This window comes from Hypomesus nipponensis, chromosome 16 (genome assembly GCF_054491055.1).
Source record: "Hypomesus nipponensis isolate SF chromosome 16, ASM5449105v1, whole genome shotgun sequence".
Taxonomy (NCBI): domain Eukaryota; kingdom Metazoa; phylum Chordata; class Actinopteri; order Osmeriformes; family Osmeridae; genus Hypomesus; species Hypomesus nipponensis.
In genome coordinates this window covers 7,817,445-7,830,000 of record NC_140376.1, presented here as the reverse complement: position 1 = coordinate 7,830,000, position 12,556 = coordinate 7,817,445, and the positions used below count along the sequence as shown (strand labels likewise).

Genomic DNA, 12,556 nt, shown 5'->3' with positions numbered 1-12,556 from the left:
CCGGGCAGGTTATCTTCCCACTTCCCCATGACTGATATCGAGCCGCTACCAAGCCTAAGTATTAACCGTGATTGGTTAGACAGTTAGGGGTTCGGACGAGGGTGGAATTTAGACTGGGGTTGGGGTTATAGTTAGCGTTAAGATTAGGAGTTAAGGGGTCATGGTTAAGGCTTGGGTTTGTGTGAGTGTTAGGGGGTTATGGTTACGGTTAGGGAAAGGGTTCAGGGAAAAGAGCTAGGGTTAAGGGTTAGGGCCAGTATTTGGGTTGGGGTTAGCCTCATGGTTGGGGATAGGGTTAATCTCTAGTCTGGGGCTAGGGATGAGGTGTGGGGGGTCAGTGTGAAGGTTATTGTCAGGAACTCAGTGATGTTTGGATAGCCCCGTGTGACCCCCACTTGAAAGTCACCACAACGTTGTCATCGCGAGGTCAGTTCCGCGCGCAAACATTAGCCCAATGTTCCGCGTTATGATAGAGCTGGCCGCCAAAATGGCTGCCGACTTGCGCTGTTAGTCTTGTGTAATCGAGAACGGAGAGGTGGTGAGCGTCAGGAGTTAGACACCCCCTGAGATAAGATACAGCGACACGACGTAGACCGAGAAACGGCCATCGAAAGTCCCAGCCCGAGGGCGGGGGAGAGAGAGAGTTCTCCCTCACCGAGTCAGCGTCTCTCGCCCACCGCAGATCCCTTTGGCGGAGATCCCTTCAAGGAGACGGACCCTTTCAAGGCCTCGTCCGAAGACTTCTTCAAGAAGACCACCAAGCCTGACCCCTTCTCGTCTGCGGACCCCTTCGGCAAATGTGCCACCCTCCCCGCCAAGGTATACAGGCCCCTAAGTGACGTACATACCAAACAGTCGATGTCGACACGACGTGTTCTCCTGTGGTGATGTACAAGAGGGAGATCGCTGGGTCCGTGTGTGCTGTGTGTGGAACAGGGTGGATTCTGGGTGTCTTGACTGGGCTGTTTATTTCTCCACAGACGAGCCACTTCGCGAGCAGCGACCCTTTCTCCGCGACGAGCCCCAAACCCAAGGGCCCAGGTACACAGTAGGCCCTCTCCCTCTGTCTCTCCCTCTGTCTCTCTCTCTCTCTCTCTCTCTCTCTCTTTCTCTGTTCCTCTCCTGCCCCTCAAGCTCTCTCTCTCTCTCTCTCTCTGTCTCTCACTCTCTCTCTCCCTCACTCTCTCTCTCCCCATCTCTCTTGCTCTCTCTCTCGGCTGGAAAGGCAGAGTGGTTCACAGCCTCTCTTTCTAGCCGCCATGCTAGAATATGTGAGAGAGCATTTGCGTGCGCGCGCGCACGGACATGCAGTTGGCGCACCGTCGACCAGAGACGTTCTAAAACGTTCTCTACCAGAGCCCGAAGCGGACGGTGGTATGTTCTACTATCTACCTCTGGGGGGGAAAACCAGCCGGCCAGTCAGGCTTTGCCTGGCTCTGCTGTGTTTTCTCCAGGAAATGACTGTTGACGACTGAAAGCCCGCAGTGCATGGCGCGGTGTAATGCCATAGCCCCCAGCGGTAACCCGAGCCCACCCTGGCCACTGTCTGCATGGTCACATACTCCTGTTCGTTTACCTATTAAAGTCGTGTGTTTACAGAGAAGGTGTCGTGTCCGCTAACTTGATATCCCCCTTTCCCCCCCCCCCCCCCCCCCCGTTGTTTTTCTATGTCTGTATCTCTTCTTCTGCCTGCCTGTCTGTCTACCTGTTTCCCTGCTTGTCTGTCTGCCTGTCTACCTATCTGTTTCCCTGTCTGTCTGTCTGTCTGTCGTTTAGATCTGTTTGGTACTCTGGACCCGTTTGGCAGCAGCTCATTCAGCAGCGGCAGCAACAGCACCGGAGGCTTTGCAGACTTCAGCCAGATGTCCAAGACCAGGGACCCGTTTGAGGGTCGAGCGGGCTGGTTACCGGACTACCAGAAGGTGCCTTCCCATCGCCGCCGCCACAGCCACGTGTCCACCCAGCCGGCTAGCCATGGAGCCGCTGAGGGCCACTATAGTGTCCTGGCTGGCTCTGCTGGCTCTCTCAACGATTCTCTTTTCTTTTTCCTCTCTCCCGTTCCCCTCCTTCCCATCTTCCCATCGCCTTGCTTGTGTCCGTCTTTCCCTCCTCTCCTCCTTCCTCTCCTCTCCTTGCTCCTCTCCTCCTTCCTCTCTTTCCTCCTCTCCTCCTTCCTCTCCTCCTTCTTCTTCTCCTCCCTCTCCCCTCCCCTCCTCCCTCCTATCCTCCCTCCTCTCCTCCCTCTCCCCTCCTCTCCTCCCTCCTATCCTCCCTCCTCCTCTCCTCTCTCCTTGTAGTCGGGGTTTGCTGAGGACCCCTTCAGCAGGAAGCAGGAGACCCCGGCCCTGCCCCCCAAGAAGAGCGTCCCGCCCCGCCCCAAGCCCCCCAGCGGTGAGCCACGGGGAGGGAGGGAGAACAGGGCTGTGCAAGCAAGGGCCTAGAAAGGGTACAGAGAGTTAAAGAAAGGGAGAAAAAGAGGTGGTGATGACAGAGGGGGTGGGGGGTGGTGGTGGTGGGGGGGGGGGTGCAGAGAGAAAGAGAGTGCGTGGTTTCGACACCTCTTCCATCTCCCAGGGTAGACTGGGCTCCTCTGGAAACACGGTCTAGCACACGTACTATCACACACACACACACACACACACACACACATCACAGATGCACTGTCACACTCGGGCCTCCCTCACCATAAGCCCCTCACGTTGTACTTCTGCTTTCCCCCGCCTGGCAGTGTTCACCACCTCGCTCTCATTTCCCTAGCACGGCTCACTCCCCCCCCCCCCCCCCCCCTGCTGCCCCGTTATCTCTAGACCACCATCTGCAGTGGAACCCTCCAAATAGAGCCCAAACCACAAAACGACGTGTCGTAGAACATCCAAATATCGAGAGGAGCCTGTGTAGGAGAACTTCCACACACAGGGGGAACGCTGCGTGGGAGAACCAGGCGGAGGAGAACCTCCACACGGAGAAGGGACCACATGGGGGGGGGGGGGGGAAACCGCCGTGGGGAAGAACCTCCCAACATAGACGGAACCACGCGGAGGAGAGCCCCTCAGATGCAGGGTAGAACCGTGTGCCGTGTCATCCAATAAAGTACAAATAAAGTGTTGTGTTCTGTTCTTGTTGTGTTGTAGTGAGGGGCAGATCAGGACTAAGTGAGTATGAAGCGAGATCCCTGACCTGTCGTGTCTAGTTGTGTGTGCGTGTGTGCGCGTGTAGGTGTGTGCGCGTATATGTATATACAGTGTTGGTGTGTGTGTGGCGTATCTAGTGTTGATTGTGTGAGAATAGTATAATTTCGGCTTTGAGAGTGCGTCTATGTATATTTTCCACTGAGAGTGTGTGTGTGTGTGTGTAGGTATATAGTGTTGACTCTGTTTGTATCTAGTCTTTACTGTTAGTGTGAGCGTATTGAAAGTGTCCTTATTTATGAGTTACGTCTGCATTCACACCAGCACTTGCAGTGTGAGAAGCGAGAGTAAGTGAGAGAGAAAGCACCAATCCAAGTGTGAGAGCGAGAAAGGGAGTGCAACAGGCCGATGGTTGCAACACCGACGTTAAAAACGGCACATCAGAAACTGCGTTTTTTTTTTTCTTCTTGCGGCGTGTGTGCGGTTTCTTTTTTCACGTGACAGAAGTGAAAGCCCCTTCTCTTTGTCCTCTTGAGCAGCGAGCGCCAAACGTGTCAACAGGAAAGGCACTCTGCAGGGCAGGGATGAGAGCAGTGCTCTGACTGCGCAGGGCCCGCCCAGGAGGCGCACCTCCCCCTCCACGACAACACAGGCAGCTCCTCCACACACACACAGTGCCTGCCGGGCCACCTGGGGGCATCTGTCCTGGGGGGGCCCAGTGTGGGGGGCCCAGTGTGGGGGGCCCAGTGTGGGGGTGTAGTGTGGGGGCCCAGTGTGGGGGGCCAGTGTGGGGGCCCAGTGTGGGGGCCCAGTGTGGGGGCCCAGTGTGGGGGGCCAGTGTGGGGGGCCAGTGTGGGGGCCCAGTGTGGGGGCCCAGTGTGGGGGGCCCAGTGTGGGGGCCCAGTGTGGGGGCCCAGTGTGGGGGGCCAGTGTGGGGGCCCAGTGTGGGGGGCCAGTGTGGGGGGCCAGTGTGGGGGCCCAGTGTGGGGGCCCAGTGTGGGGGGCCCAGTGTGGGGGGCCCAGTGTGGGGGCCCAGTGTGGGGGCCCAGTGTGGGGGGCCAGTGTGGGGGGCCCAGTGTGGGGGGCCAGTGTGTGAGGGCCCAGTGTGGGGAGCCGTAGTGTGGGGGCCCGGTGTGGGGGGGCCCAGTGTGGTCACCCTGTAGCTGCAGGGACAAGAGACCTGGCCTGGGCGGAGTGTTTCTGTCAAGATGCTCTATCGACGCTCTGTAGATACTGTAGATGTTCTGCTAAGGGTTCTGTTGATACTGTAGATGTTCTGCTAAGGGTTCTGCTGATACTGTAGATGTTCTGCGAGGGGTTCTGCTGATACTGTAGATGTTCTGCGAGGGGTTCTGTTGATATTGTAGATGTTCTGCTAGGCTCTCTGTGAGACACTCAAACAGATCTCTGTTCAGATCATCATTCTATTCTACCCTACATGCCACCTTTGAAGCGGGGGAGCGTGAATGAATTTTGATACGAGAATCCTTTTTTATATTTGATAACCCACGGAAATGCCAGTAGCTTACAGACTCTCACCGTATCAGACTGGGATGAAGGTCGTCCATGTTTGTCCCAAGGACCTGAAGGTCAAACAGAAGCTATGTGGACACACCCCATCTGAGAGCTGGGCTCTGGCAAGGTGATGACTAAGAACAGATGATTTGAACTCGTTCTCAGCCCCACCCTTCCTTCTTTACTTCCTCTCTCTGTGTGTGTGTGTGTGTGTGCGTGCACGCGTGTGTGTGTGCAAGCGGCTTCTCTGATCAACCTCGCCCACTGCTCTCTGCTCCAGCGGATCGTGAGATCCCTTCCAGATCGGGTGAGCCGGGCAGAGCGCCGCTCTAAAGACTCGAAGAGCCCAGAAGTGAGCCCGTGTGTCTGCACGGTGTGTGTGCGCGCGCGCCACGCCACAGCTCAGCGACACACACACACACCGCGACACCGCGACGGCCGCGGTGCAGTTGTTGTGAAACAACAGGGCCCTGTGGCTCGGGCTCGGAGCGTGCGCGCGTGTCCTATTACTGAAAGAGAGAAACTGATTGCTGGGCACTGGCGAGGTGTGAACTGCTGAACCCTGGTAACGTGGGGGAGGTAAATAGAAGTGCAGCAATTCGTGTGGTTAACACCTCCACGTTGGAACAGCCTGCTACAACGTTCCCACGGCCCACTTCCCCTCTGCCAACGTCCTCGCTGCCCTGACCCCACGTTTGACTCGAGACGCGCAGAGACACGGCTCGGGTCAACAGGCCTCGTGTGGACAGCGGAGGAGACGGACGGCAGGGTCGTCGGCTTCGATTCGCTGGTCCAAAGCCTGTAGGCGTGGGGGGAAGGATATGTTGGCTGCGGAAGGCACTGGTGAACCAAATCCACTGCTGGTTAGGTGGTAGGAACCCCAAAACCAGCTCACCTCTGCATGAGTCTTGAGTCATGCTCCACTACAGAGCTATTGCGGCGGGAACCGTTGGACAATGCACGCATTTCGAGTATTATTCATTTCATTCATCAATATTTGTTTTTGTTCCGTACAGATTGTTGTTGTACGTAAAAAAAGAATACAGCGAAGAAGAAAAAAAAAGTGTGGTTTTGGCGCACTAAGGGTAAAGCTGAAACTTGTGTGGTTTCAGACGAGTTCTTCGCGATGCCACTCTCGCAGTTTCTTTATCTCATGTCATGTCGAGGCGTAGGTGTGCAGTCGCATTGTGCTCCAGAGAGCGCGTGCGCGTCTAAACGCGTTTGCGTGTGCGCTCGGCGCTTGAACGTGCGTATTCGTGTGTGTGGGTGTGTGTGTGTGTGCAGAGGAGAGAAACGAGAAGAGGCCCTACCTGCACCTCAAGTGGCCAGATATTAGTGGTTAGATCACCGTGGTTCTGCTTATCGCTCATCAGTGTGTGTGGAGAGCCAAAATACATTGACCACATCCCCGTTTCTATCTCCACGTAGCTCCCTTCCGAGCATTGCACACAGGAAAACGCATCCCCTCATTTACCTCCTTCCTGACCCGGCTCCAACCCATCATCCTTGGGGTGCACTCGATCTAGTTTTGTAACCACACGCGGAAAAAAACGAGACGGCTCGGCACGTATAAATCAAACTCACCTGAGATCGCCCTTCCCCCGGGTATGTGCTGAGCATTTGAGCCAGGTCTGTGTGTGTGTGTGTGTGTGTGTGTGTGTGTGTGTGTGGTAACCCACAGCTGCTGTCTGGCCGTCCTCAGGTAGAAGCACCCCAGTGAGCATGCCCGAAGCGGGCGACGCGGCCAAGCCTTGCGACCCCTTCCAGCCGTTCGGCAGCGACGGCGCCGACCCCTTTCAGATTAAAAAGGGCGTGGGAGACCCCTTCAGCGGCAAAGACCCCTTTGCACCCGCCTCAAGTAAGGAACCTCTCGGCACTCTGTCATTCGCTCCGCTGACACTGTAGACCTGCTGCCAGATGCTCTATAGACATTAGATGCAGGATGTTGGGTTAGGGTTGCATGATTGTCGTTGAGTTCGATTTAGGGGCCCCAGTTTATGGGGGTCCTTCATGTTGCCGTCTTATCATATGCCTGAGCAAACATATATATATATATATATATATATATATAATACAAAGAGTAATGCATCTGTTTTTTTTCTGTTCCTTTGATCGCAGGACCGGAGAAAGGCAAGGTAGGAACGTTTGATGGTTTGCTTTAGGTTTTTCTTTTTGTGGCGGATTGATTTCTTTGCAGTTGGTCCACGTGACCACGCGCGATGACTTCCCAACTTCTCTTACGACATTTAACCCGTTTGATAACCTTTCGAGTCTCACCATTTCCACCCCACCCCCTCCTCCTCCCTCCCCCTCCCCCCCTCCCCCCCAGTTTGGGAACGAGGCCCAGCAGCTGGAGTGGGCGAAGCGGGAGAGCGAGCGCGCGGAGAGGGAGCGCCTGAAGAGGCTCCGCGTCCAGGAGCAGGAGGACCTGGAGCTCGCCATCGCCCTCAGCAAGGCCGAGATGTCCAACGCGTGACCCCACACACACACACGCACGCACACGCACGCACTGACTTCCACTCACGCCGCCCTAGACACCTACATGCGTTGACGCGTCGAAACGACACGCACAGACACGGCAGAGCATACACACAGTGTAACATAGCGCAGTTGTATCTCACACACACACACAGACACACACACACACACACACACACACCACACACTGTGAAGAATCTCAGAGAAGGACCTCTAGTGTTCTCTCAGAGCTGATGTGAACCGAACCGCCCGCCAACACACACACACATTAGGACATACATTCCACGCATTGAAAGACTCAAAACAAACAAAGAAAACAACAACAAAATATGGCGGTCGCGGTGGACCCTCCGCGAACACTGAACCTCATGACATCATTATCCTGGGAGCCGATGACCACTATGACCCTGTCCTACTGATTACCATGGAAACATGAACTGGATACCTGGGGGGGGGGGGGGAGGAACAGAAGAGAAATATGATATGGGCGAATGAACTGATGCACTGCATATATGCACTATATAGAGGCTGACTGGAGGCCAGGGTGAATCGGTCTTCCTGTCGTGTACTGGACAGGACAGAGGGGTCGAGAGAGCGGGGGTTAAGAAGGGAATCCTCGAGGCTCCTTATGCTGAACCGGGGACCGGACAAGAACATTTTGGATTTGATTTCAGTACGCGTGACTGCTGAGGTCACAGATGCAAAGTGGCTGGATGCTTTGGGGATTTTCCCCCCCTCGAGGGGCGCGAGGAGGGGAGGGACGTGGAGGTCGCGGCTTCCTGCAAGTGTCGCCGTGTGCAGAGGAGCTGAACAAAAACAAATTGTGCAGATCTATTTTCTTTCCAGGTGACTGTGAGTTACGTTCTGGGGGGGGGGGGGGGGGGGGAGGGAGCGAGGGAGCGCGTTGTGGCGACGGCATGAGCGTGATCTGGACCTGCTGTCACACACTGCCACTCTGTAGCAGGGGGGGCCATGCTGTGCCGTAGAGAACCTGGCCATCGTTCAACAACGGAGGAATAGTCCAGATGAGGGGAAATTGTTTTTAGGAAAATGTACCTCGCTTTAATCTTTTAGACGGTCGACGCTGACTTTTCACCCATTTCCGTTTCTCGTCCGTGTCCTCGTATTGCTTGGGGCGTATTTGTTTTTAAACGATTTCGATGCGGGGGGGGGGGAACTGTAGTGAGATTTTCGGTTATATCATTTCTGGCTGAGGTGAGCCACATTTAACTCGAATGCACAAGCTGTAGAGGTCCACTAAACACAGACATGATGAAGGGAACTCTCCCCCCCCCCGCCCCCCCGTTTGTATCTTTTTAACCATGCGTGACATGCAAACCCGTGAGATCGCTGTGCTCTCGAAGCGATAGCTGGAATGGCGGGCTCTCGGAGGATGGTCCCCAGTCGTCCGCCCCCCGTGTTGTGTAGCTCTGGTGTTCTCCTGTCGTGTCCTCCATGTGTCCAGCGCCGCCCATAAGCTTCAGTGTGTTGCCATGTTTCGTCCCCGGACGCCGGCCCCCAGCCACCCTGCTGGGGCCTCTCCTGAGCCATGCGGGTTTGTGGGAAATTATGTTTTTAATGGCACAGGCCAGCTTTGTTTTGTTTTGGGGGGGGGGGGGGGGGGGCGGCTGGCGGGGAGGGGGGTAATTCAACCAGGTATACAAGCTCTATCACCCTGATGTTCCATATGTTTACGTATCTCCTTTTTTTTCTGGCGCAGTGGTCACGAGGACGTATTCATGGCCTGAGAGGAGACGGGCCTCCCCCCCCCCCCTCTGTCTCTCTCTCAATGTTTTGGTCTGAAGGTACACATGGAGTAGCAATGTGCCTCGGTCTACACACACGTGTCCCACCATGCACTGATCAGAAACACTGGCACAGGGCCTAACATTCTCTCTCTCCCTCTCTCTCCCTCTCTCTCTCTCTCTGTCTCTCCCTCTCTCCCTCTCTCTCTCTCTCTCTCTGTCTCTCCCTCTCTCTCTCTCTCCCTCTCTCTGTCTCTCTCTCTCTCTCTCTCTGTACGGCGCTGAGGTCAGAGATTGACCTTTGCCCTCCGGGCCCAACCTGTGGTGTTTTAAGCACAGGTGTCCTCTCACACCCAGGGCTGCTTGCACTCCCTTTAGCAAGGATGCAGTCGTTTCACAGCCGGACGGAGCATCATCATCTCCTTGGTAACGCCTGGTCCAAAGGTACGAGGTCCATCCGCATGTTCTAGTCCGTGTTTCCCTCAGAAACAGACACCTGGAATGGCCATAGGCCACATTTCCAACGCATTTGTCGGTTTCGAACCGTGCTCGTGTGTCTGAACGCAGACATGGGAACTGTTCCTTTCTGAACGCAGGCCAGTCCCAGACCTCAGTGACCCCAGACATGCCCACCAGTCTCATCCACTGCCTGTAGGGATGTGTCGAAAAGCCTCGTCATCGAATGAACCCCCCCCCCGCCCCCCCCCTAATGCTGTGCTCATCTTTTATACCTCCATTGTGCAATAGTGTTTTTATTTGTCGGTATTATTTCCTCGTCGTTTGTGCTGAGACACCTGTGAATCCCGCTGCACTGTGTGATGACGTGTGTGCTCTGTATGGATGTGTGTTTGTCTTTGACCCGAGAGACCACTAACTGCCCCGGCCGGGCGGAATTTGAATCCCGCGCGTTTGATACAGACTCTGTCCCGAGGGACGAGAGCTGGAACGTGAGCCGTGCCGTGCAGACCTGGGAGGAGGTGGCGGGGTCTCTCACTGGGTTCTGACAGGTCGTCGAGGGAGGCGCGAAGCTCAGTGTGTGTCCCCGTGAATCTCTCAGCCCACCGTCCACTGCCCACCCTCTGTAGGTGAATACATGAAGTAATCAGTGCCGTCTTCTTGAAAACACAAAGTGTATACAAAACTGTATAATATGTCTGTTATATTTGTCCCATAAGAAGTGAAAAGAAAAAAAACGTGTAACTTAAAAATTAAATGGGTGCGGGGGGGGATAAGACAACACTAATAGTGAAAAGAGAAAAAGCTTGAGTTTATTTTCATTGTTAATCCTCTGTACATGGTCATTGTTTACTAGAATAAACATTTCAGTTTAACGAGGGGGCTGCCGTATAGACTGGTTTGATTTGGGCCCTGGCCTTTTGTTTTGTTTCTGTCACGAGCACAGTCAACATGTCTAGGATATTGTCTTGGAGGGTTCAGGACCACGCTGTTGATGTTGGATGGGGATTTGGGCCGATGATGAACAGACAGAGAAGGAAGGAGAGAGGAAAGAGGGACCGACCCCGCAGAGAGACATGAAACGGTCTGCTCGCGAGACGTCCCTCGTCGGAAAACGCGCAGATCCTTTTTGACAAATTCGCCCCCGAAAAACGTTCGGACTCATGTCGTCTCATCCAATCAATATTTTCCAGCAACATCAGAGTGACATAAAAAAATAACATCTGACACTAGTGAGAGCCAAACACTGGATATCAAAAGGTTTTCAATGGGGTGATCGTTGATATATCACTTAATCACCGGCCTTTTGCAGACAGCCTCTTCAGCACAAATGTGCTGTGAATTACAGTCAGCTCTATTTCAAGGATACAGCTGCGAGTGCGAAAATAATTCTGGGTCAACAGAGCTCTTATTGCTGGACATATTACTTGAAACCCAAGAGATCGCTGTGTTAGGGAATGTTAACTGTCTCCGTATGAAATAACAGGAAATTCCTAGGTACGTTTTTATTTACCTTATGTTAATGGGAGCGAGGAAATTAAATGGCCATTGCTTTTAGTGAGGGGAGGGGGACGGGGTATTAGTGAAGGGGGGGGGGGGGTGCTGGCCTGTGTCGTCTGGATTTGCTCATATTGAACTGCTGTCTTAATCTTGCACATTTATCAAATATAGAATTCCAGACCAGATGCTTGCCTTGTCTGGTAGAATGTAAAATCCCATTAGTGAGCCTTGCTGAGAGAATGCTCTCAGTTCTGTCACAAGCTGCTTGTTTTTCCTCCCAATGTTTTGTCCAGTCTATGAGAGCCAACGCCCCTTATGTTGAAAAAGAAAAAAAAAGTTCCTGGAAATAATGATCCTCTTGTCTTTCTGTGTGTGCCTGGGTGTCCGGGTGACTATCTGGACTGTTGTTTAATGTGTGTCTCTCTCTCTCACACACACACACACACACAGGACTAACACTAATATCCTGAGAGGAGCTAAGGGACCCCAGTCATCAGAGCTGTTTTCAAGGGGATCTCCAGTGTATTCCAGCCTTCACGGGGACCCCCACTACCCTGTCAGCTGGCTGAGGGGGCACGGTGGTTTTCAGCTCAAACTCCCAAGAACTAGAAATGGCTTGGAAAACAGTGGAGGACCCCCCTCCCCCCATTCCCCTCCTGTAACCGATCTGCCGTGCTTAAGTTAATACATACAGCCAGTCTGGGTTCCATAAGTGTCCTACGAGCAGCAGACCCAGTTTGCCTGCTGCACTGTGTTTGATCAGCTGGCTGAAGGGAGGGGGGAGGCGGGGGGCAGGTACGAAGGGAGAAAGGAGAACGACAGCGGGGGGGGAAAGGTGGGAGAGGGGAACGGTGCCATGGGAGATGGGAGGTGGGAGGTGGAGGGAGGAGAGGATGGGCGACCAAGGTTGGGATAGGTGAGAGGGGGGGGGGTGAGGGGGGAGCAGGAGGAGAGGACATGGGAGAGGGGAGAGAAGAGAAGACTCGAGTGGAGATGAATAGAACCCTTCTCCATGAGTTCCTGCAGCGGAGAGAAAGAAGAAAATAAATGGAGAGAGAGGGCAGAGAGACAGAGAGACTGTTAGGGAAGGAATGCAGACCAAAATGCTCCAGATGGATCTGCTCTGTAACCCTGTCACTTGGAGTAAAACACCAGTTTAGTTTGTTAAGGGTTATCCTAAAGATCTCTCTCTCACACACACATGCACACACACAGATACACACACATGCACACACACGCACTGTCGCAATATTACAGCTCTAGGAGTTTTTGTTTAAACATTTATTCTGCCTCTAATGTGTTGTTTTAAACCGAAACATCAACATGTTTCTATGAGCATGTATAAACACACCGTATATTGAGTGCTTTCGTAGTGCCTCATGTATTAGACTGAAAACGTAGGTTGAAAGAAAACTCTGAACTAACCCACCATACTCTCTGGACCCTGTCCCATGCAATAGGTTCCGTACAGTGACAGTCGGCATGAAAAGTTTCAGTCACTGATATCAAATGCGTCCGAAATCAATGCATAGTTTCTGGATGTATTGAAAGGGTAAGTGGACGGGTCCAATGTCAGTTCGAATGTTCTCCTTTGGACGTACAGAGAACATGCTCGCTATCCCAGTGAAGCATCTATGGCGACTCCAGCAGGTGGCACACTAAACCCGTCACATTCCCTGAATCCCTGTTTTCCCATCGGGGATTTTGTCACTTGCGGCCCCGGCAATATGAGAA

General features: G+C 53.7%; 1 protein-coding gene across 8 annotated transcripts in view; it reads left to right on the top strand.

Moving 5' to 3' along the window:
- The window catches only part of eps15l1a (epidermal growth factor receptor pathway substrate 15-like 1a), a 23,224-nt gene extending 13,023 nt beyond the window's left edge, over positions 1 to 10,201 (top strand). For 4 of the 8 annotated variants that reach the window (XM_084675849.1, XM_084675847.1, XM_084675848.1 and 1 more), the window contains 8 exons: positions 683 to 819; positions 981 to 1,041; positions 1,777 to 1,922; positions 2,298 to 2,391; positions 3,132 to 3,152; positions 6,346 to 6,501; positions 6,762 to 6,778; positions 6,973 to 8,724. In XM_084675849.1, the coding sequence (XP_084531975.1) occupies positions 683 to 819; positions 981 to 1,041; positions 1,777 to 1,922; positions 2,298 to 2,391; positions 3,132 to 3,152; positions 6,346 to 6,501; positions 6,762 to 6,778; positions 6,973 to 7,119 (779 nt within the window). In that variant the 3' untranslated portion in view covers positions 7,120 to 8,724. Of the gene's footprint in view, positions 1 to 682; positions 820 to 980; positions 1,042 to 1,776; positions 1,923 to 2,297; positions 2,392 to 2,807; positions 3,101 to 3,131; positions 3,153 to 6,345; positions 6,502 to 6,761; positions 6,779 to 6,972; positions 8,725 to 8,841 lie in introns of those variants that run through there. The other 4 variants (XM_084675851.1, XM_084675846.1, XR_014731464.1 and 1 more) reach the window with 3 other exon arrangements.
- Positions 10,202 to 12,556: the final 2,355 nt, after the last annotated feature.